Here is a 25,848-nt window from a genome sequence, read left to right on the forward strand (position 1 = left end):
GCGCTGTTGAGCGCCACTGAACCTGCATCCGAAGTTAGCATTAACGCAGACACTGAGAGGGTGTTTTCAGTTGTGGGACTGAACAAAACCAAGACCAGAAACAGCCTAGCACTGGATGGCACCCTGTCCTCAATAATGACCATAAAGATGGCAGACCTGGAGCCCTGTTTCAAATGGGAGCCCCCCTCAGATGTCCTCAAGGCCTCCAAGAAGGCCACAGGCCAGTATAACCGTGCCCACAGATCATAGACGAGGACTAGCTTCTGATCTGCATCTGATACGGATGACTTCATTTTTAGTTATTTTTGTAATGCATTCATCTGTTTTATTGCTTGAAAAAGTTGTACTGTTTAAGCACTTCAAGCACTTTTATGTTTCTAATAGACCATATGGTGGGAGGCTTTGAATGAAGAATAATTAATATATAATAATAATAATTGATATAATTATCTCCCTAACTAATCTTGTCGTTTTTGGCTGAACATAAATCATTAAGTGCTCTTAAGAATACAATTATTCACAACATAGGTTAGGTTTCAGTTCAGAATTTGTTTAATACCATTGTTGTGGTCAAAATATCAATCAACCTACCTAGGTCAAATCTTACACTGGTCTCTGAGCCACCAACTTGTGTGGCTGCGTTGTCAGGGGTAATTTTGGTTACCCCCGACCAAATCTCACTCCAAGGTTTTTTGAAAAGTTGGCAGCTCTGTATTCACCACAACAAAGTGGGGCTTTATAGCAATCTCTGATGGAGTGGGTTTTAATTGGGTTCTATGCTGTTATGACTCATAAAAGATGAGGCCTAGCGGCCACACCAGACGCGTATCTCGCGTACTTCGCGTATGAAATCGCCATTTTCTCCATAGGGAACCATTGGTTTAGGCGCGTATTACGCGTATTTCGCGTATTAAGCAACATTTTACGCGCGTATAGCGCGTATATTTACGCGCAATACGCGCTATACGCGCTATACGCGCGTATATCGCGTACATTTCAAAAGAGTTCAAAAAATTGAACTTTTTACGCGAAGTACGCGAGATACGCGTCTGACGAGACACGCATTGCCCAATCAGCGTTGAGCTTGACCCGACGTCACTGGCAGAGAGTAGTGAGCTTGGACAGAAGCATACGGCCGACATCTTCCTTTTTTCTGTGTGGAAATAGTAACATAGTTACGCCATTAAATGCTTTTATGGAAACATTTCTAGCGAGAAATGTGCATTTTACTTTCATAATGTTCACTCGGTGAATGTGAAGGATGTTTGGTTTGATAGTTATGACGAAGAGGGAACGCTCCGTTCACTTGCATGGACAGAGTCTCTGGTTACTAAGCAACCTCAACGTCTTGGCGGACTATTTCTCTGCTGGGAAACACACCAGACACACCATGTGAAGTTATTTAACCCGATTATTGTTATTTATATCCGAGATTATTTAATCTAACCCGATCTAAACTCTATCACCCAAACACGGCGGCGTTGGGGTTTCCTACCTCGGACTCCAGCGCAGCCACGGCCGACAACTTTCTTTATTCTGGTGGGTGGAAATAGTAACATAGTTACGCCATTAAATGCGTTTATGGAAACATTTTTAGCGAGAAATGTGCATTTTACTTTCGTAATGTTCGCTCGGTGAATGTGAAGGATGTTTGGTTTGATAGTTATGAGGAAGAGGGAACGCTCCGTTCACTTGCATGGACATGGACTCATCTAGGCGAGTGACGTAGGCGCGTATAGCGCGTATAGCGCGTATTGCGCGTATGCGACCATTTTTGACACAAAATGGTCAAGCAACATTTTACGCGCGTATCTCGCGTAAAAAGTACGCGAGATACGCGTCTGGTGTGGCCGCACCATAAAAGATGCATGTAGTCATGAAGAAAGAAATGTTTTCAATTGGTGAATTCTAAATGAACAAATTCAGCTGATCTTGTTTTCAAAGTATAATATTTAAATGTGTGTTTGCATTTATATAAACTAATGTCAATGACTTTTAAAGTTCAAAACATTAGGGCGGAGATTAACCTCCATAACAGTCTTCCTCAAGCGATGAAAGATGAGTTACACAATACAGAAACCAACGTGCCCAGACTCTAAACAAGTTCAGTGGCTTCTAAATAAAGGCTCACGAATACGTAACCGCGGATGAATGAAAGAATGCTGACTTGACCGCAGTTTCCTAAGTGTGGGCTGACAACACTGACATCACAACGGGCATATCAGGGAAGAACTTACTCATTTTTCGTGCAATACCCACTGCCTCATCATTCCAGGTGTTTTCCATTTGGCAGGGAGACTCAAGGTCCCGCTAGACAAGAACAAGTGGTAGCCACAACAAATCAATTGTGCCCTCTACTGAGACCGTTTTAAACTGCAACAATAAAACTATCGGATCAAAAAATAGATATTATCCTTTATTATCTTCTTATGCGTTTTAAATTGGCATTTTCTGGTTTCTGTTTCTTATGTTGGTGATAAATATACAGCAAACTTACAAAGCAACGTGGAACCATATCAGCCTGGATAAGCAATAAAAAAACGACGTTTGTTTGAATTGGTTGTAATGTAAACGTTTTCAAAGGGTTCGGATTCTGAGTTCAGGTTGTTTTTACTCAATGGGTTCTCTACCATGAGGGCATCCCTTTTTAGTGTCCCCAAAGAGGACTCCTACCCACGGGGCAGGAGGAAGAGAGGCAGACCAAGAACCACCTTGAGAAGAACCAACGAACAGGAGATGGAGAGAGAAGGGCTGTCGTGGCAACATCTGGTGCGTAGGGCCCAAGAACGGAGGGCATGGAAGAAGCCTCGTCGATGGCCTATGATATGTTCCTATGGGAATTTAAAGGCCTAAATAAAGTAAAATAGAGAGGACTCTAACCACCAGTCATTGTTGGGTTCGATGTCCTTATAGTCCGTTTCTGTAGTGCCGTAGTTGCCCGTCAGCTCCACCATGTGGCTCCTCTTCAGTATGACGCCCGGGAGCCTCCTACATGCGAAGTTTCTCCGCATCCGTGTCCCAACTCCCAACCGGATTATCTCCAGACTCAGCAAGGCCAAGGCCCCACGGTTTTCCCTCTCTCGTTCGGCCCTTGACTTAAACATGCTGACCCATGAAGACCCCCCCCCCCCCCCCTGCAAGGTGACCCCATGTCCAGAAAAGAAAGGAATGGATAATCAGAGCCATGTTGCACCATCACAGAACTACAGTTTTTGACGTGATGATTGGCCATTGGACGGACAGCTTACCTTTAACAGAGTTCATCGCCTTCCGTCTGCTCCCTGAAACAGGTCCTCTGGAACCTCCTCCTTCAGGTGACTGTGCTCCGTCCGGTTACCGTTCAGCCAGTCGAAGGTCCTTCTGAAGACGCCGTCCGTTTTATACCTCCGACGTTTTCGTCGTGTTTCTCTCGAGGTCTGCTTCTTCTCCTCTGCTTCAGTGGCTCCTACGGCCAACGAGGAGGCATCGCGAGCAGGCTCTTTGAGCGTTCTTCTCTGGCGCCATTCTACATCAGCACCGCTCTCATCCTCACTGCCACCGGCGTCAGTCGATGCAAAGTTCTGATTGGTCAGACCCTCGGGCGTTGCTCTTCGCTCAGCCCTCTTCTCTTCTTCAATCTTTTGACTTGATTGTTTGAAATGGTTGTCATCAGTGAGCCTAATTTTCTCCTGCTCGCTGGAGTCCGGGTCAAGCGCTTTTAACTGTTCGTACATTCCTCCATCACCGTCTCCCCCTCTTACTTCAGGCTGTGTTCTCAGGAAATCCATGTTCCTTCACCGGCGTTTGGCTTCAGTCTGTTTCCCTTCAAGCCGTATTCATTTCTACTGCAACAGTCCTTCTTTTCTTCTGGTTCATCTGGTTGAACAGCTATCTCCTGGACTCTCAATGTTTAGTGAGTCGGGAGTTACATGTGCCAGTGTGTTCAGTAAAGGAGGGTCAGGAGGCTTAAAACTGAGAAAATCTTCGACTTCCTGTAGTTGATGTCATTGAATGACCGAAGTATACCAGGACATTGTGGAAAATCAACACTTCTGTATTTTTATTACATGGAATTACTTGCTATAATTATTATACCAATTTTGCAATAAAATAAATACATTACCTGCCATTTTATCGTAAGGCTTAATACCATAAACCAGACAAGCGTGACAAAAAATGTAACAAACAAGAGTCCGAAAATGAAACTGTCCGTCTCTTCTGAATAAAACAAAACAAAACAAAAATCCCAAAGCGTGTGTGGTTTGTTCCTGATTGTGTTCCCTGTGCGTGTGTGCGCGCCCTCGGTCTGTGTGTGTGTGTGGGTTGCCAGTGAGTGTGTGTGTATGCTTGTGTGTTCCCAGGGATGTGTTTATGCGTGTGTGTCCCCTCCGGCTGGGTGTGTGTGTTCGCTCTGGCTGGATGTGTGTGTTCGCTGGGGGGGGTGGTGTGGTGTGTGTGTGTGTGTGTGTGTGTGTCTCTCTGGCTGCGTGTGTGTGTGTGTGGGGGGGGCCAGCCTCAGTGGTCCTTGACGTCTCCGTCCTCCTCCAGCCTCCTGATCTCCATCTTCAGGTGGTTGATGCTCTCCCTGCTGGCCTTCAGCTTGTCCTTCAGCTCCGTGATCTCCTGGCTCGTCCTCTTCTTCGACGCCTCCAGCTTCTCCCGCGTCCGCACCTCCAGCTCTCCGACTGAACGTCGCACACACACACACACACACACACGTCGCATGTTCAAATGCGCAACAGAGAAAAACACACATTTGTAATGTGTGTGCTTTATACAGTTTACACAGGAAGATAATTGGCTCCTGAAGAGAATGATGGTTTTAACAAGTTGATACGCACAAAGACAAAAATGCTTATTGTGTGTTAGCACTTTTTCATAGCTGTATAATAAATGTGTGCGTCATTATAATATAAATGTAACTACCACTATATATTGTGTGCATAGAGAGCAGCTTCAGCATGGCGACGTGTTTGTGCGCGTGTGTGTGTGTGTGTGTGTGTGTGCGCGTGTGTGTGTGTGTGGACACTGGGTTTATAGAGTGTTCGTACATTCGGTCTCGTGCTTGTACGCCCCGAGGGTCAGCTGCCGCGTGGTGGTGAGCAGCTGCTGCATCATGGCGGTCGGGTCCTGGAAGATCTGAGGAGGACAGAGCGGGTGCTGACGGATCAGATCAGAACGTACTGATGTACCTTAGAGCTCGTGTAACATTGTGCTGAGTCCGACGGCTGCAGCGGTCCTAAACCGTGGAGGTCCACTGTTGTGAGTGCGGTGGGACGTAGGGACTCAAGGATCCGTCACCTCCGTACCATTTCGTCATAGAACTCCGACACCACCGTCTTCTTGGGCATGGCGCTGGAGTCCGACTGGAACAGCTTCAGCAGGTGGTACAGGGTCACCTAAACACATAAAGGGCAGGAAGGTAAACACAACAACAAGCCCCACGCCGAACTCCCTCTCAAAACAACGCGCGTTCGTGCGTGCGTGCGTGTACTCACGGGTCTCTCATTCGGATCAATGAAGAAGATCTTGACGATGATCTCAAACTCTCCCCAGCCGGTCTCGGTGATCTCATAGGGAGGCTTGGTCACCACTGGGAAGCGTTGGGAGATGTTGGTGCTCAGATACATTAGCCTCACTTACCACCTGACGTTAACATAGCAGCCAGCACCCTAGGGAACCCTGGCTATCTCTTAACTCTTCTGTAGAATGGACTGCCAGCTGAAAGGTACTAGGTTCAAGTTCTAAACCCAATGTCTGAATTGCAGAATAATTGTAGGCATCATTGCGATCCCTAAGCCCCTATATGCTCAATAATGACCTGTATCTGAATTCACTGTAGGTCACTTTGGATAAAAGGGTCTAATAATTAGTCAAAAGTAACAGCTTTTCCCTGAATTCCTTATCCTCAAAAATAATTGCCTAATGGAACTAGAACTGAATTATTCAACCTCTAGTGAATTACCTACATCTAGAGATACTACCAACACAGACATCATTTTAGATTAAATACTATTTTCGAATGTTTTTCCCTGGATGGGAAAAGTTGGGAAGGGCAGCAGTGTACCTCTCAATGGATTTGTGTAACTCTCATGCAGCTTGAACTGTATCTTCTTCACGTACGCAGACATGTCCTGAAGGAATGACATCACACGTTAATAAATAAAAATCCTTAACAGACAGATGTGCACAGAATACATCCTACAGAAGGAGTATGTAATGGTTTGCTATAGTTTGCTTGGCATGTCAAGTCAATAAGTAGAATAGCACTGGTTCTGCATGAATGTCAGGACTGTTAAATAGACTAGCTCTATAGAACTGACAGTTGGTTGCATTCCCCTTGTTGACAGGTGTCTAGTAAGGAGTCATTCTCAGTATCTTTCGATTAACACCTTCGCAAAATAAAACCATGTTGAACACTTGACAAAAAAAAACTTTTAACCTACGAGCTGAACATCAGAGACACTGAATGATTCAGACTGAATATTTATTTTCTTCCTGTCCCTTTGAATACAAAGCGTATTATTTGAGTTATGTATTTGTTGCTTAGAATCCTGAGGTTCCCATTTGTTTTTTAGTTTATTTCTTGCATTTTATTGCTCATTATTTTGTTCGCATTATTTTTTAACATGTTCAATAAAATAAATACCTCGTTTCTGTAGGGCTTCACGTAAATGGACCACTGGTGCGTGTGTCCGTCCTCCTCCCTCTTCTTTCCAAAGTAGCGGGCAACATTTCCAAAAACGATGGGCTTCACAATAGTCACACCCTACATGTCAAAGAAGAACCACAGGACATAAACAGTTCAATAATATAATATAGTAACGATACAGTGTATGATTACATTGGTACAATGAAACACAACATGTACAGCTTCGTTTCACACCTTAACTCTCCCCCCGGAATCTGGACCAAATTCAGCCATCTTCTGGAACATAGTACAGTGGGTGAATATGAATGTTAATCCCCCAGTTTATGTCATATGGCTTTATTTATGTGCGGAAATGAATGCATAAAAACCGCCATTGAAACGGCGAAAAACAACAAATGTCTATCGATTCATTTCAAATCAGCTTCCGAACAAGCGACGGAAGTACACGACGCTACACATGAGATGTCCGGTGGACCCCAGTGGAAGGACTCTTTAGTTCCGCTCTTCAATATTTCTTTATTTATCATCTACTTACGCCTTATTCGTTTATCGAATTTTGGAATTGGAGTTACTAATTTTGACATAACAAGTTCACTATCAAACGAGATCAAATGAAATTTTCATTGTTACCTTACGGAGGCGCAGGCTAACATCCTACTCTGTGAAGAAGCACTGTCTGCGACGTCGTTATAACTGCGAAAGCAGTCATATCTCGTCTGGTCTTTTTTCAACTAGTTTTCCCTTTCGTTTGAATACGTTAGGTTTAGCCACCAGTATTTCTTTATTTGAATTACAAGGGTTGCTGTGAGGTTTACAATCAGCGATGGAATGGCGGAATAAAACTCATTCTAAACACATTGATACAAAAAACAAACAATGCAGTTTTCCAGAATAGGACCATTTATTCGGCCCCGTAGGGTAGGGTTTACTTGTGGTTATTAATTGCATCGATTAATCTCGATTACATGTTATCTTCATAAACATAATCGGGAGCTGTATTCAGCTGGTAAACATTCAGGCAATTTAACCCATTCAGCCAATTTTTTATTCTGCAGAATATCAACACTTACCTTTCACAGGTGAATTCCGTCAGAACCTGGAAACCATACTGCTGCAAAGTCTAAATCATGGAAAACCCATTTGTTAAAGGTAATAGACCATAGACAATATCAATCCGTTCACAATTTTCTAATTTGACAAATTGTCCTTCAAAGTTGTAGTAACCGCTCTCACTTTGACCCCTTACAAAAATAGATATAAAAAATCCATGCGTCCTTGTTCTCAATAAAAAATACAAAACAGTTAAAAATTTGGATATTACTGAAGCTCACTCAAAATACCTTTGTCACAAATGAGTTTTCTGAAACCACATAAATTGAATGATTTCACATTAGCTATGCTCAAATATAAATTGTTCACAACTAATGCACAAACACAGCCTAAAAAATAAAAATACTGACCACCATGAATGACTTTAGCTTATACAAAATAAACATTTAAATGATTGCTTAGAATAAAAAAAATGATATTTAAAAGGAAGTCATTTTATTCGTTTTCTTTTTTAAATCAAATACTTTGGTACCGGTTAAAAAGCCAGATTGTATATCCTATGCTTTTCAAAATGTCAAGCATTTTAACTTAGCCATTTCACCTGAGGATTTCATTATAAAACCTTTTCCCCAATCCATGCCATCATCACAAGGTTTAACTTACTGTGAGCATGATTTATATTCTTGACACTATTTTTGACTGACGTCCCAATTTAAGACCAACGTATAGAGTGAGTTACAACGTATTTGAAACACATTGTCACATAAAAGTTTAGAGTGAGCTGTGCTCGTAAATATAACATTAGAAATGACTTCCAAAGCTTTCATTACAACTCACTCCTCCTGAGAATATGTGGATACATACAATGCATATTTTGGTATGTATGGTAGTAAAATCCAAATTCACCAGCAATTTGTGTATGCTCTTAGAAACCATCAAAATGACCAATAACCGAATATGTTTGGAGTATCAAAAACCTACAATACATTCAGTATGGGGTGGCATTACTTTGAAGAACTGCAATATAAAAACACAATTTATCCAAATTACCAGTATGTACCCATGTCTACATGTATACACACAATGTTGAACTATTCAACAGGTTACATGCCTACTTTTCTTTAAGAGGAAGAAATAAAAAATAAAAAAAACAAAAACAAATAAAGAAAACTACAAAACCAAAGTTTGGACCAGATGAGTTGGCCTTAAAGTTATCCTGAACCCAAAAATAAAGATAAGATACGCAGTGATGTATACCATTTTTTTTCAGAGCAGTTATTGCCAAAACAGCAAGGGTATGAAATGTAAAAAAGTATGGCAAAATGATTGCTAATATTCGAATCCCTGACCAATAGTTATTGTAAAAAATTCACAGAAGTTCAATTCAATTTAAAAAATGCAATAAAAACCATGACATGTTTGTTACTAATACTTGCAGTACCATATTTGTCAGCTTAACGGTACGAGGCTCAACACAAACATGTAAAACAAAGCAAACATACACATTTAATATAAATGACTCACTTAAAAGAGAAATTCACCATGATAAGTGGACCACAGTAAACAGTTTTATTACAACACAATCTAGTTTTAATCATCAAAAGCAGAGACATTTACAAACATCATCCTAACCATGAAAGTAATCGACGGGAATGAGGAAAGAAGAGATCCAAAAAAAACCTGGTACCCTATAAAAACAATTCAGAAACCGACGAATGTACACAGGTCAGCAAGACAAAGAGCGGGAAAAGAAAACCAAGTATGACAAGCTCATCTTTACTTTAAAGCATCGTGCAGGCTCGTCAATGTTTTCGGTACTTTGCACAAAAAAACAAGAAAAAAAAAAAGAATCACACAGGTACTTTATCTTTCAGATTTCAAATAAAACATCATAAAAAATAAAAGGGCTTTGTGGAAAGTTTTTTCTTTTTTACTTTAACTTAAGTAGCCATGAGTATAGATCTTAAGATAATATAGCCTTACACACGAGGAGGAGGGGGGGGGGGGGCTTTCCAACCACCGTTCTGAGCAAGGCGACCAGATGGACAGACACACAGAGATGCATGCAGGAGAGACTGAGGAGGCGGGCGGGTTGTGCTCCAGTTCAGCCATGCTGAGCAGGGGGCTGATGTGGTGCCGTGGTGCTAATCCTTCCTCTTGTCCCATTCCTTCCATCCCTGATCCTTGCAAGCTGAAAAGGTTTCAAAATGGAGGGTGGAGTTTGGTTTCGAGGAAGCCCAACATTCAAATACACTGCACATTGCATCTCTAGACTACAAATGGATTCAGCCATAGAATTTAGGGGAGGGGGGGGAGATACACGATCAGCCAGCTATGTGAAAATGTGACGTGCCTTTAGGTTTAGAATTAAAAAGACTTCAAGATCAATTGTATTTTATATTTAATGGTTTCGAGTTTGCTAGACTTGAAATTGGGAAAAGTAAATGACTGAGTGAGTATGTATAGCCCCCTACCCTTGAACAGACAGATAAATAAGTTGTCATGCACATCTGAACTTCAGCCAATGTCTTTTTGGACCCATTAGAATAATAATGTACATGTACAGTCGTCACAGGTCAGGGCAGTGGAACCTGCTTCAAAATGTCACTAGCTTTGCTTTAAGTTTACTTTATCTGTAGGCATCATCATCAGAAAGGTGTCGTATTGGTACTATTTTAAGGACTTCTTATTTAATACTGTGGACATTAACACGAGTCCATTGATAGGGGGGGATTTGGTTTTCAGCCTTTCTGTTCAATTAACAATTTTGACAAATCAACGTTGTCTTCAAATTAAATATTTATTTGTGTATAACAATGAAAAATAAATCCCTAGGTAGGGTTCTTCATAACACAAGACATATTGCAACATCTTTTGTTTTTGAACTTTAACATTTGTGGTTAGTACCTTAATTGGCACCTTACTTTGTTTTATTTCTGCATGCACGGCACACAAGGTTTTTCTACGTTTCACATTCAACTTTAAAAAGTTGAGATGAAAGGTTACCTTAGAGTACCCAAACATTTTATTACAATTTCATTGTCCAATTATAATTTTGTCAATTGTTACGATTATCTTAAATTGTCTGATTTCAACTTAGTGACGTTCTAGAGGTGGGATACCCTTTAAACTCCAAACCTATTGCCCATTAAGTCACTCAATATCAATTCAAATTGTATTAGTCAGAGATTATAAAACTAACTCAAACAAAAACCAGAATCATTTTCTTTCCCTTTATGCTAAACATTCGCCACAAATTATTTCTTACCAATGCATGTAAATTATTTAAGTGACAAAGCAGAAAAAGGACAAAATATATAAGTAGTCGACGAACCAGGGCCAAACGTTATTATCCTGTCAGATATTAAACCAATGTTTTCAATGTCCGTCTTACTGCCATGTCTTCCTTCTTTATCTACAATTTAATTTAACCCTATTCAGAAAGATTGTTCCCTGATGAAGGCAATATTCATACGACACATCTTTACATTCCATTAAACACAAACTTTTTTTGTGGGGAGAATACACCCAGATAAAGTGGTCTCCATAGCTGATAAGATTGTGCCCGTTTGCCCCAGGTAAGATCAATAAAGGTATATTTGAATGAGATTAATCAGCGACCCCCAGGACAAACACACCTACACACAAGACTGAAAAAAAGGCATCAAGTCACTCATCTGGGTACAAAACAGTGCTCCGCATAACTATAGAAACAGACTGAGGATTAGGGAGACGGACATAAACATGAAACACAAACTTTGTGAGGACGAAAATGTGTTTGATTACATAAACATACAAGAATAATGCATGCATGCAGAAACGTTTCTTTTAGGAATAAACCCATAAAAAAAGGTTGTTGATCATTACAGTTAGTTACACTTCAGCAACTACACAACTAGGATGTAATGTTGAATATATAACTTGGATGTGATAATCAGTGATAAGGACCTCAACAGACGAAACATACCGGTGATCATATAGACGTGGAAAAAACTGATCAGCTAGGTATTCTTCACTAAAGATTTTCTATCAACATGTGAGATATGAGCTAATTATTTTACAGATGTTAAATAAAAGATATATCCTTGCTGTTTATTATAAGTTATTATGTGTCAATGTAAGTAATGGCAACCTACCCAGTGAGACCAACATAAGACTGGCCCGTGTTAACTGAGAATGCCCATCACCTAACCTGGCACCTTTTAGAAATGAACACCAATTACCAGCCAACGGCGAATACACAAATAAAATAAACTGACCAAACCTTGCGCTACAGACAATTATAATTGCAGTACAATTTATGTTTTTTTTCAATTCATCCAATACCTTTTATTGTCCTTTCCATTATATACAGAATGTGAACCAACATCACAGACAGATCATCATGAAATGCCACATTAATGTTCCATGGCCTCAACTTTGATTGCAAAGTACGATAAGAGGGACCAACATTTTGACTTTTACCAAGTCCTTACGTTTCCTAAGACTTCCTGACTGACTTTGAAATGGACGTGAACTTGTATAACTGAAATGATGGCAGCAGAGTCCCAATACACTACAAAACGACAACAATAAAGCTACAATACGCAACAGACAAAAGCAGATTGTCAGGCCCGATTACAGAAATAGGAATATTAACTTATCAGTATATATATGAAAGGCTTCCGGCAAATTGTACATGTTAAGATGGACTTGATTGTCAAAAGCAACAAACAATATAATTGCTGTTCATCAGGTTTTCAAAAAATCCCTTGACTGCCTTTACATTTATTATTTTACAACTTTTTCTCTGGTTCATGAAACTACACAGATTCTCATTTCAGTCTTTTTTCGTTTATATTCTCATCTGTATTCTTAGCACTATGCCTGTGAAATTCTAGCCCTCTGTACAAAGAACAACACAAACTATAAATTCCAATCCCCAACAATACATTAATAAAAAATATATTCTGAGTGAGTTTTAGTGTCAAATTTACAATGCAGTGGATATTGTGGTAGGATCACATTTAAAAACACATTAACCTAAATATTGCATAACATTGCTTAATGACACCAATAGTCCAAGAGGCAGATAAAGAGCTCATCATATTAATACCAATATGACCTAAACAAAGATTCACAAGGCTGATGCACATTGCCTAAAGCCAAGGGACAAGGCAGTTCTGTTCGGCTGGCAAATCTTAAAATATTTCCCCCCCGCCATTAAACCAGCAAATAATACGTTACACAAATAACTTAATGATTACAGCAAGAGCCTGACTCAAATGCTAGATGGTTATGATCTATTATCTTCTTCCCTAAAGGGATAAGCTGAGATTGAGGACGAAATTGGCATCGGTTTTACCCAGATTCAGACGGGTTGCTTAATTCCAAATAATCATCATATGCCCAGAAGCGGAGTTCCACACATGAACAGGAAATTGCATGGTCATCCCCTTCTGGACGCACAATGATCAATGTGGAATTAAACAACAAATCTGAATCTGTGTAAGACGAAATTTACAGACATCTTGGCGCATCACTTTAAATAATACATAAGGTTCTCACTCATCCTCTGACCTTATGTCTTGTAAATCATTTTAAGATTTCCCAGCCATTGTGAACTGTAGTGTATAAGTCAGAATGGACCCACATTGTGAATTTCTACAGGCAAGATTATTATGAATAGTACAGCCATCAAGTTGTTACAGTCAAGGACTGGAGTAAAGGTTCTTTACTCTGCAACCAAAACCCCATTCAAAACATTAGAATATCTTATATTTACTGCTTTTAAAGGAAGTAGCCGCAAAATAAAAAATGGGTGGATTCAATCGCTAATCGCTTTTATGACTAAAATTTCCTCAAACCAGTGTCGTGACGGGAAAGTCAGGGCTTTGAATTCTGACTTCCCACTGATCTGTTACCTTACAACAACCATGGCAGTCCACGGCAAATGGGGTTTTGGTTGGCAAAAAAACCTGCACCCGTCCTTTAAAATACATACTTTCATAAGTCAAGAAATGTCAACGGCAACAAATACATGACACATTGCAATAAATATCTAAAACATTCTGGACATACAGAAAGACTGTGGATATGGTACAAGCAAAAACTTACCTTTGACTTACCTGTAGCCATCCTGTTCCCCGAGTCTTTCTTTGCTTGCATACCCCTCCCAACACACGGGACCCTTCAATCAGAGCCGAGACCATTCCTGGAGACTTAACATCCACTCATCGAGAAGTCGTTGTACTAACGACTCTACAGCGACCCGCATCAACACCCCCAACACACGCACGTTCCCCCCCCCCCCCCCCCCCCCCCACATCACCTTGTCCGAGCTATTTTTTTTTTAACCAATTGCCTCTCGGTGAGGCGAGGGAGGGGGCTTTGAGGGCGTGCAAGCAAAGAAAGACCATCGGCTGCCCGAGCCACAGCGCACGGCCCCCCCAACACAAGCCCCCGGAGAGGCCGACGGACTATTGCCGCGGCGGGACGGCGCCTGTGGGCGGCCGCAGCACAGACCAACAGAGAAACACATCTGGAATGGAAGAGAAGAAGGGGGAAGCGGGCGGCAGGCCCCAGGTATGGATGGTCGTACACACCTCTCCTACCCGGCGAGGCTCCTCAGCGGTGGCGGTACTCGCGTTCGCGCTCCCTCTCGCGGTCCCGGTCGCGGTCGCGCTCGCGGTGGCGGTCGCGCTCGCGGCTGCGCTCGCGGTAGTAGTCCTCGTGGCGGTCCCGACTGCGGGACTTGTGCCGCCGGCTCTTCTCCCGAGAGCGGCTGTGGTCGCGTTCCCGGGAGCGCTCACGTCTGGCATTGTCAAAAGAAAAAGATGTGTGGGCACTGTGAATGAAAGTTAAGAAGACTTGTTTTTCCTTTAGTCAGGCATCACGTTAGTACACTACATTCTGTTCCCCACAATGAATAAATAGTGGGGACAGTGATCAACTTCAACATTTAGCTAGAGCATAAAAACACATAATATGCGTATGTTTAACATAACTTAATTTATGATTTGTCTGATAGAAGTCCCGGCAGGGTTTATTACCTGGCAGAGCCGTAGCTCTTGGACTCAATGCCGTGGAGGCAGTCCTGCAGTGAGCTGATGAGGACTTTACAGCGGTCGTCTGCAGACACTTTAGACTGCTTTATGAGGCTGATGGCCGTCACCAAGGTCTCTATGGCACTGCCATAGTCCGCTGAACACAGGGAGAACACAACGGGGGTTAAGGGGAGGCCGTTCATTAGGAGGGAGAGAGTCCTCTAGTGAGCTAGGGCTGCAACAAACAATTATTTTCAGATTCAATTAATCTGATGCTTTTGAAAATGTGTACACTTGTCGAAAGTTACCAGAGTGCAAAGTGATATCTTAAATCAGTGTGCTTTTTCAGACAAGAAAACAAAAGCACTTTTACTCAATAAATGACTTCCATCGATTATCAGTATTTTTTGAGATTTATTAATCGATCGACTGATCAATTAATCAACTAAGCTTTGCAGTGCTCAAGTGAATTTAACATATAATGTTCTTTGAGTGGCCGCAGATGATATTCATGCAAATCCACTTGTATTCTGAGTCATCAACCAGTTAGGTCCGGTATGCAACCATTTAAAGGTGACGTGAGATACCACCAGGTGTGAGTATGGTTAGCTGATTTTGAAAATCATACATCTAGGTGGACACGGCCACAAGTGGGCGTGTCCACCTAGATGTTTGACGGATAGATGAGCAACAGTTGCTACAGTCCACCGGGTAGGCTGGTAGACTGATCTATCGATCCCCGATCGATCCCAGGCTTGTAACGGCTGATCACACTCACAACTGGTGGCGTGTCACGGGACCTTTAATTCCTCAGGGGCTTCGATCAACGGAGGTTCCTCTCACCTGCGCTGGCGTCGGACACGGCTCTTGAGATGGCGCTGGAGGAGATTGCTCTGTTCCTGTTCATGATCTCCTCGAACTCCGCCTCGCTCAGCGGGGTCCGAGACACCTCCATCTCCCTGCGCACCACGGAGAACCAGTTAACCCAAGGAACCACCGACCAATCAGACGGCACGGGCGAACAGGCCGTATGCAAGAACACCAAATAACCACGCGTTCATCGGAGGGCTCAACGTATTCAGTTAAACGATACAATAAAAGGCCGTTCTTGGTTTGGGGAATCATTTTGAAACCGAGAGATTAATACAAATCTATCCAACAGTAAAGCTGGTACATTCACACGTCCTATGCAATGGACATGTCGATTAATGTACGCTGTCCCTTTTAAATAAATAAAAAATTAAACTAGTAGGCCTCCTCTCTCGTGAGCTCTTGAACGCTGCTGATGATAAACATTACATACATTAAAGCCCAATCCCATCTCTACCCCTAAACCATCCCCCTTGTTTTGAAGGGGTAAGGGGAAGGGGTAAGGGGTAGAGATGGGATTGGGCCTTAGGCCCAATCCCATCTCTACCCCTTACCCCTTACCCCTTCAAAACAAGGGGGAGGGGTAAGGGGTAGAGATGGGATTGGGACTTGGGCCCAATCCCATTTCTACCCCTAAACCATCCCCCTTGTTTTGAAGGGGTAAGGGGTAAGGGGTAAGGGGTAGAAATGGGATTGGGCCTAACGTCTATAGGTGGCCCCGCCCCCCCGCCTACCTTCCACCGGGGCCGCCGTAGTCCCGCTCATAGGGCGGCGGGGGCCCGTAGGGGTCGTTGGGTCCGGGGGGCCGTCTGTTGTCGTTGGGGGGCATGTTGTTGTTCCCGGGCGGGGGGAAGAAGGCGGGGTTGACGTGGGGCGCCGGAGGGGGCCCGCCCGGCGGGGGCCCCGGCATGTGCGGGGGCGGGGCCAGGGCCATGGGGGGTCCGAGGGGCCCCGGGGGGCGGGGGGGGAAGGGGCCCGGCGGGGGGGGCCCCTGCTGGGGGGGCGGGGGGCCGGGCGGGGGGCCGTACCCCGGGGGAGGGGGGCCGGGGGGCATGGGTCCCATGGGGGGCTGGAAGACCTGCCCGGGGAAGAGGACCGGCGGCGGCGGCCGGTCGTTGCGGTTGGGGGGTCCCGAGAGGGGGGGGGGCAGGCCCTGTCCTGGAGGGGGGGGTCCCGGGGGGGCCGGGCGGACCGGGGGGCCCGAGGGGGGGCCGGGGAGGACCCTGCATCCCGCCTGGAAACCCAAACACAAAGAGCCGGGTTAATCTAATCATTTCACTGCTCTGGCAATGACAATAAAGTATTCATTCATTCATTCATTCATTCATGTATTCATTCATTCATTCATTCAGTCATGTATTCATTCATGTATTCATTCATTCATCACCCAGCCAGAACCGTAGACTAACACCTGGGCTAGGTACCGATGGGGGTGCATGCTCTAGAACTTAAAGGGGTGTCCTCAGCACAGAAGATGTGAATGGTGGCGATGGTTCAGTAGTTACACACGTTAATACGACAGCACAGTGTGGGTACACGTGTGGCCGGCGATTAAGGGAAGTAAAAAAAATAAATATGACAAGACACGTTCATGGCGAACGAGTGAGCCCAATCCCCTTTCCCCCCCTTACCCTTAGCCCTTTCAAAACAAGGGGGAGGGGTAAGGGGAAGGGGTAGAAATGGGATTGGGCCTATGACTCGTCTCATGAGCTCATGTCTCAAATGCATTTGAGACATGGACTGATCGGACACACTCACTGGTTGGCTCGTTCCCGATGAAGAACGTTTTCAGTTTAAAACATGCACCCGTCGTCACAAACACACGCTCATAAAACGCATTTCAAACAAGAGCCGAACTGTACGACAGCAGTATCTACGATCTGCGTTCCACAAGCCTCTGCTGAGCCGACAATACAACGGAGCCTGGTTTAGAGACAGTTTGATTATCTGCTAAAAGATCGTCTGTGTTTCGCGACGTAAGATCTGACCACAAATAAGAGCTGGAGAGTTTCAGGAAGGTATTTAAACCCTTGTAGCAGAATTATGTTCTACACTAGTTAAAACCTAAAAATCGTTGTATTTTAAATATAGAAACGCAGAGCATTAGCTTATGAATCCAACTTCCGGCTTGATCCGCTGGGGCGTTTAATGTGAGAGACAGGGTGAGCTGGGGGGGGAGGAGGTAAAGAGAGAGGCGATCGGAGTGATCAGTGGAGGCGCTTCACCTCTGGGTCTCCAGTTCCCGTCCCTGCCCCCGGGCGCGAAGGGATTGAAATTCATGTCCATCAGAGGGCCATCTGGTCTCATCCCCTGGCCTAATGGGGAGGGGCAGAAAGCACACCAATCAAAACTCCCCTCTGACGAGCTGGCCATTCCCGCTGAAGGGGCACAAGCCAATCAGCAACAAGCCAGGAATACCATTAAAGGGATTAGGGCAAAGAGGAGGGAACCCACGCTTACATCTCTATGAAGGCGCCCTCCCCTCCAACAAAGAGTAGTGGGAAGTAACAGAAAGTAGTGGGAAGTAACAGAGAGTAGTGGGAAGTAACAGAGTAGTGGGAAGTAACCAAGAGAGTAGTGGGAAGTAACAGAGAGTAGTGGGAAGTAACAGAGAGTAGTGGGAAGTAACAGAGTAGTGGGAAGTAACAGAGAGAGTAGTGGGAAGTAACCAAGAGAGTAGTGGGAAGTAACAGAGTAGTGGGAAGTAACAGAGTAGTGGGAAGTAACAGAGAGAGTAGTGGGAAGTAACAGAGAGAGTAGTGGGAAGTAACAGAGTAGTGGGAAGTAACAGAGAGTAGTGGGAAGTAACCAAGAGAGTAGTGGGAAGTAACAGAGAGTAGTGGAAGTAATCAAGAGAGTAGTGGGTAGTAACCAAGATAGTAGTGGAAGTAACCAAGATAGTAGTGGAAGTAACAGAGAGTAGTGGGAAGTAACCAAGAGAGTAGTGGGAAGTAACCAAGATAGTAGTGGAAGTAATCAAGAGAGTAGTGGGTAGTAATCGGGATAGCAGTTGGAAGTATCGTAGATGGTAGTGGTAAGTAACAAAGATTTGAGTTGCAGTAACTGAGATAGTGGTGGGTAGTAACCAAGGGAGTAGTTGAAGGTACGGAAGATAGCAGTTGTAGTAACTGAGAAAGTCATGGGTAGTAGCCAAGACGGTAGTAGCTAGAAAACGAGAGTAAGTAGAACGGAGCATATCTGAATGCCTAAAGAGGCTGGGGGAAGAAACGAACGGCGAATAGGGAAGGTTGAGCAGGTACGGTCAGCCATGCAGTGAGGCAGTGGTAAGGGCTCGGTAAGGGACAGGGTCCAAGTGATGCATTTTACAAAGACGCTAATCCTTTAAAATGCGTCCCCTTATAGACCAGAAATTAGTGAATGAGTGAATATGGTGGCGGAAACTGAAATCTTGTGAGTAAAAAGAAAAGAAGACAATCAATGCAGGAAGAGCAAACTACAATTTCTTTAAGGGCTCATGTCGTGCCGTCAGGTGGGGGGTGTGATTAGCCGGTACAAGCCGTCTGAACATCATTCCTTCTCTGTGCCATAGTGACATCACAGACGGCCGTGTCCAGCTAGATGTGCGCTGGACGGATCAGTCTACACCCACACCTGGTGGCCTTGACGTGAGCCCTTCAACGATACGCAAGGACTTCGGTTAGGTCAGGGGCAGTGTTGCCACAGTTACCTTGAAAAAGTAATCCGATTACGGATTACTCCTTAAAATAGTAACTTAGTTACTTCACTGATTCCTTGATTTTAGTAAAGTAACTAAGTTAGATTACAAGTTACTTTATTTGTTACATTTAGCTGCGAAAACACCCCCTGCCGCCTCAAAATAAAAAATTACAACCGGTTATGCCAAAACTAACTTTTTGCCCGAGCCCGACCCGGGCCGTGGGAAAATCGAGCCCAAGCCCGACCCGGCCGATTTTCTCGGCCCGATCTAAGCTCTAACCTCCGGACACAAAAGACAATCCGAGTGTATCCGTGGGACTCGAACCACGCGCACTCAGAACGCCCTAGTGGCTCAGAGTCGTCTGTGCGCGGTCGGACGGACCCCCAATAGTTGAAGAAGCCCTGACGTGGACATGGGGGCCGAGCACAGCCGGGCCGAGGGGAACACTCACCAGGGAAGTGTGGGGGCGGGCCCCCGGGGCCGAGGGGCCCCGGGAAGCGGTCTCCGCCGGGGGGGCCGGGGAACCGGCCGCGCCCCCCCCGGCCCCCCATGGGGAAGCCACCGCCGCCGCCGCCACCGCCACGGCCGTCGCCGCGAGGGCCAATACCGGGGGGGCCGGCCTTGCCCTCCCCGGACATCTGCCCCGACTGCGTTCCTGGGGGGCCAAGAGGGGAGAAGAAAAAAAAACTAACTTGCATGTACGTTCTCAGAGCGGGTCGTCGCGGTAACAGTGCACGCGTAGCCCGGGGCCGCCATCTTAGGTGAGGCCTGCGTCTGGTTTTAGCGGAACACGGTTTTTGCGCGGCGACCAGCGCAGTAACGCAGGCCGACGAAGATAGACGTGGAGAACACACCCGAGTACAAACTGACTATTTCCAGTTCTGCAAATGGCAGTAGAAAGCTTCTGCTTTCAGCGCGAACATCAAGGCCCTGATATACTTGAACGGAAATATGCCCTTTCTTATGGGCCACAGAACGAGTCCATTTGGACAGGGGACAATATAGTCGCTGTAAATTGTGGGCTGTTCCAACGTTTTACGACACTAGGCACGGCGAGATGGGACTCAATCGTTCGCGTGGCATTGTTGACCGATAGCACATCAGGGCCTTCGGATGTGATTTCCCCAGGAGCGCCACTTACTTTTCCTGGACTGCATCTCGAACTGGCTGAGGGACTGTTTGTTACAGGGCGTGACGATGGGGTTCTGCCCGTGGAGCTCCCTCTTGGACAGCAGCTCCATCAGCTTCCTGGACGAGCCCTCCGAGCCCACACACACCAGGGCGAACCTGGGACCAGGCAGAGAGCGAGCGTCACAACACTGTGGAGGAACAGCTGAAGCACCTGGCAGAGGCTCCATGATGGAAGGAGTTCCCCCGATGAGGGGAGGGCGCGAGGTAATCACTGTGTGTGTGGATACTTAAAGTTGACATATTATACCGCCAGGTGTGAGTGTGCTTAGCCATAACAAGCAGTTTCGAAAATCTACCTCTAGTGACATCACAACCGGTGTGTCTAAATAGATGTGTTCTGGATAGACCAGCCTACCCGGTGGACTGTAGCAAACGTTGCTCAACTATCCGCCATACATCTAGCTGCCCACTAGTGATGTCAGAAGAGGCTGCTTTTCAAAACGGCTTGCAACGGCTAATCACACTCCCACCTGGGGGTATAATGTCACCTTTAAACACTCGTATTCATTTATAAAGACGTCACAATTAATATCCATTTGTTAACACATTACAGTCTTAGTGAATACAATTTCCCAAACCCTAAAAGATCTTTGAGGATGCCACCTCTTGTATAAGTGGAGTGCAATGGGTGTGAGGTTACATGCTAGTATACGCTCTCAACTATATTCGTTGTTTTGGAATATAACGTGGAACCTCACCCTTTAGACTGCCCATTGGCGCGGTTCTCAAAGAACTTGATTTCCAGGACGTCTGTGATGCCTATCGACCGGATGGCTTCCGTTAGGTCCTCATCTGTTGTCCACTGTTGGTGAGGAGAAAATACATCAGTTAAATGATGTGCACATAACAGTGAAACGACTGAACGCTGAGACGCATTGAACAAATGTCCGATGCCAAACATACTAATGGGCATTTTATGAAATATGGAAAGACTAGCCTCAATTAAAAAAATGGTCAAGCCATACAATATAGAGGGGAGTGTGGAATGCTGATGCAAGGACTGGACGATACGGACAAAATCTATAACAATATACTTTTTCAGATCAGTTGATAAGATAATTATGAGATTAGTCATCAAGTGTGTTCACAGGGTATTGTTTTGGTACTGATTGAAGCCTGAATACAATGCAATTACATTTAATCACATTATTTTGTCATTAATCATTCCTTCAACTTTCGGGAGATAAGGATAAGTGGGTGGTCATTCTTTAATACAGCCATGTTTTTGAAATGTTGGTTTTAAGGTAGTTTCCCTGTTTGATAACTAAAAGCGGGCATGCCCTCTTTCTGAGAAAGTTGCTATCCAAAACGGTGGCGATACAACTGCACACCTTCATGCCATCAAAAGCCAACTATATTCACACACTGCACCGCAAGTAAACACAGCTGTGCGACCTCTCATTCACCCCTAGCTGCGAAACACACATTAGCACACGACTGCACAAAGCTGTTTTCTGGTGCTACTGGACTTTAAAAAAGAAAGGCCTGCAGACTGTCTGTCCACACGAGGTGAACGTTGTGTACGGGTAAACCATGAATGGGCTAAATGCAACACTTTAATGGTCGTTGTGTGGTTGACTTAGGCCCCGTTTACACGAAGGGAAAACGCAGATACTCCCACGCGGTTTGGCCTCTCATTTACACGAAAACCCAGTTTTTAATCACAGAAAACGATGATTTCTAAAAACTCCGGCCAAAGTGGAGAGTACTGATAACGCCGGTTATGTGTTGTCGTGTGAACTGGGAGAAACAGGGTTTTAGGTTCTCAAGCGTCACATTATGCGCCGGAAAATGCTTAACGTCATGTGAGCGCCCGCTGTCTGTCCATACGAACGAACCTTGCGCCATATCGAGGGATTATTTGTTTATCAACACGGCGGATGCGCGCGCAGAATGATCACAAAAAGAACATTTGCTTGACCAAATGTTCTTTATTGAATTTAGTGTGAATTGTGAAGATGGCGACGGCGTATTTACGGGGGTTGATGTAAATGACAACTTTTTTGAAAACGATGGTGTGCACGATGTTATTTTTGAAAACGGAGGGGGGGAAATATTTGTGTCTCTGAACACCCTGCTATGTATAAAGGCGGTGTCACACTAAATTTGTACCGGCTGCCAAATTTGTACCGGGCGCGTCATCCATACGTAATCCACTCCAAATCTGCCTGGCAACAGATGATTGCTTCGTCCGTTGCCTGGCAACGGACGATCGCGTTGAATGACGTGAACATTCGCGAACCTTCTATCTAGCGATCCGTTATCTGTATTGTGCTATTTCGTCCTTGACCTGCTTTAAACACTCAGTTTACTTGCTAAATTTGATTAAACAATTAAATACAATACAAATATAAAGTAAAAACAAGTGTTATATCAACATCAGTTATTAGACCGTCACACGGAGCATGCGCAGTTGGATTGGCGCGCTGCATGTTGATGTCTGTTCCAAGATACATCGTGTGTTTATTAAGGAACCCAACAAAACATTACATTATCTAGCAATCCGTTAACTGTATTATGTTATTTCGTCTTTGGCAACATGAGCGCGAATGTTCTTTGAAACCTGCCCGGCAACGGACGACGCGATCATCTGCTGACAGGCAGGTTTGGAATGGATTACGTATGGATGACGCGCCCGGTACAAATTTGGCAGCCGGTACAAATTTAGTGTGACAGAGGCCTTAGTGAACTTAGGGACGTACCCATGTGAGGTTTCCGATGTACAAGGCGATCCTCTTGCCCGTGTAGGTGTAGACCACGTTGGGGGGGGCACTCTTCCCGCCCTCCGCCCCTCCGGGGGCCGGTAGAGCGTCCAGGTAGTCGCGGTCTTCGGGCGCGTCGCCGTTATTGGCCGATGGGGAGATGACATCATCGTACAGGTCGATCTGCTCGTGGACGGGGTAGTCCGTTTCCTAGTAGAAGACAGGGTGGGAAGTGGAGTGAGGCATTATGGGAATGGAACCTTTAAAGCACTTGTTGGACGTACACCAAAACTACTTGGATATGTTTTGCTCAGATTTTATACATATCGTCTCCCGGATAATAAATATTGGGCTTTGAAGCGAAGCCGTCTGGCAATTCCTGTCTCCTATGTTTTTAGTTTGTTCCCTGAGCCAGATCGCTATGAATGTCCGTGAATATCCGTTTTATATCCTATATCGAAACTAAAAATATATTTATCTTCAAACTGAATCAACTTGAATCAAAATGTGTGATTATTCAAATGCACCGCCACAGTAGCGATAGGCTAATTTAAATGGCACTTTCAGTTTCGATGCCAGAAGATTTCGGGCGGGCTGTTATAATACAATAGGAGCTCCGCCTACCAGGCCAATCTCAACCACAATACAACGCCAAATGCATCTACTTAATTATATTCCTACTTCGAAAAGTGGCCAAAATGCATAACCTAATATAATATACGACTAGTCGGAAAAAATTGTAATAGAGAGAAGCGTCTCTATTATTTTTGACGGTATTGAATCACAGCGTTGGTATTTCTTAATGCCCGGGTATAGCTGCCAAGTCCAGTACCGCTGTATTATTTAGGTTAATTAAGAGTACTATAGAATCGAGAAAAGAAAGGGAACAACTAATCAGCCTTGTGTCGGGTGCTTTTGGATGAAATCAGGCAAACATCTTTGAGGTTATGAACGATATCCTGCCAATATCCAAGGATTCGGTCTGCACTTCTGCGCCGAACTAAGACTGCCAGTAACTCGTGTATTCGCTAAAACACAAATATAACTGGTTGTATCATTGTATATAGTTCACCATGTTAAAATGCAATCATTTAAGATAGAAGTGCATGCATACAGAATCGTAACAAACTCCACAGCTTTCCACTTCCAGGATGTATGGACTGGATTCAACATGTTTGAGCCGATCAGTGCTACAGAGCTAATAAAACACTTCTAAACACAGTACACATCCATGTCGTGGTTGCAGTATTTTTATGATCGAGTACTTAAAGTTATTGTAGAGGACAAACACAGATCAATCGATAAGTTATCATGGCTGAGACGGGGGTGTGTCCCGAAAGGTGAAGCGTTAACAACACTCGAGAAAGCGGTCAATGTGAGCCTTTACGCAGCAATTATCCACCAAACTAGTGGGTCAAAGCAACACCGGTGTTATTTTTTTGATGCCAAACCCCTGGTCTCCAGCTGCAAGACCCATCCCGGCTCCGTGGACCAGCTCGGAGGCGGACAACAATGGATCGGCAGTAGCGCGCCACCGGAGGCCACGCCGCGGCGGAGGCCTTCAGCGAGGCGCCGCGTTACACAACATATGGGACCTCCTTTCGTTTGCAATGAACAAGTTCCGCCATGCAATTACGTGATTCGCTGTTAAAATGCTTCTTTTTGCAGATAACCGATCGTATCTTCCTATTTCCACGCCATTAATCCCATTCTTGGAGGATAAAACGACAGTCGCGGCCTCTGCTAGTAGGTCTGGTCCGAGATCACCACCCGCAGACGATTACAAAGAGTCCAAACAACGCGAATAATAAACTTGATGATACATCATGGCCCGTTTCGCCGAAGAAACTATTGAATACCTGTGTGAATTCCTCCTCTACGTCGGCGTAGATATCGATGTGGTCGACACCGTCCGCCATTTTCCACGCCGCCTTCTCCGCCGTGCGGTCGGAGCCTATGGAGTCTGGTGCGCCGCCTGCAGACAGCCTCACAATGAGGACGGAGCAAGCCCACCAGCTCCCCCTGCGGTCACTGTGAGGGGTTCACTTTACACAATGACATGTCTTTTACTGCGCAGAGTGATTTTATGTAAATGTGTTTCCTCATCCTGCTATTTTGATTAAATTAGGCCAAAAGGATGGACCTAACTCCGAAAACGGACCAGCAGTTTGACCCTGTATCCTACTGACCTAGTGCTAGGGACATCTAGAATTTAAGGCACTGGGACGGATGGAAACCATCCTCTGGTGAATAGTTAATGTAGTGAGACGTCTGTTATTACAAAATAAAGGGTTAGGGTAAGAGTCAGCAGCTAAGCCATTCATGAATATGGGTTTGTTAATGTGAGGTCTCTTAATAACAAATCATTTTTAGTTAATGATTTTATTAACACTTCCAAACTGGATTTTATGTTTTTAACTGAAACATGGCTGGAACAAAATAACAGTGCAACCGTTCTGATAGAGACAGCTCCTCCCGACTATAACTTTTTTGATGCATGTAGATCTGGAAAAAGAGGTGGAGGGGTTGCTGCTATATTTAAAAATGTATTTCAGGGGAAACAGATGTTATTTGGTGATTTTCCATCGTTCGAATACCTTAGTGCTGTATTGAAATGCTCCCCCAGAGTTCTCCTATTAATTATTTACAGGCCACCCACATATTCTGCAAATTTTTTCGATGAATTCACAGAATTATTGT

The 25,848-nt window shown here is 44.5% G+C and overlaps 2 protein-coding genes across 2 annotated transcripts; both read right to left on the minus strand.

Annotated features, from left to right (window-relative positions):
• Positions 1-4,423: 4,423 nt before the first annotated feature.
• Positions 4,424-7,100, minus strand: yeats4 (YEATS domain containing 4). Its single transcript, XM_030341358.1, has 7 exons — positions 6,866-7,100; positions 6,629-6,748; positions 6,047-6,113; positions 5,478-5,572; positions 5,289-5,378; positions 5,031-5,118; positions 4,424-4,664 (listed from the first exon to the last, which is right to left on the minus strand). Exons 1-7 carry the CDS (start codon positions 6,914-6,916, stop codon positions 4,495-4,497), a joined length of 681 nt encoding a protein of 226 aa, XP_030197218.1. The 5' UTR covers positions 6,917-7,100; the 3' UTR covers positions 4,424-4,494.
• A 1,054-nt stretch (positions 7,101-8,154) lies between these two features.
• cpsf6 (cleavage and polyadenylation specific factor 6) lies at positions 8,155-25,170 on the minus strand. Its single transcript, XM_030341335.1, is given in 12 exon segments — positions 8,155-9,872; positions 14,266-14,474; positions 14,713-14,863; positions 15,550-15,665; positions 16,311-16,756; positions 16,758-16,810; positions 17,802-17,891; positions 19,707-19,919; positions 20,397-20,542; positions 21,145-21,248; positions 23,149-23,358; positions 25,008-25,170. Coding segments are annotated over 11 exon segments (1,776 nt in total). The 5' UTR covers positions 25,068-25,170; the 3' UTR covers positions 8,155-9,872; positions 14,266-14,287.
• Positions 25,171-25,848: the final 678 nt, after the last annotated feature.

The sequence above is a fragment of the Gadus morhua genome, chromosome 19, assembly GCF_902167405.1.
Source record: "Gadus morhua chromosome 19, gadMor3.0, whole genome shotgun sequence".
NCBI lineage: Eukaryota > Metazoa > Chordata > Actinopteri > Gadiformes > Gadidae > Gadus > Gadus morhua.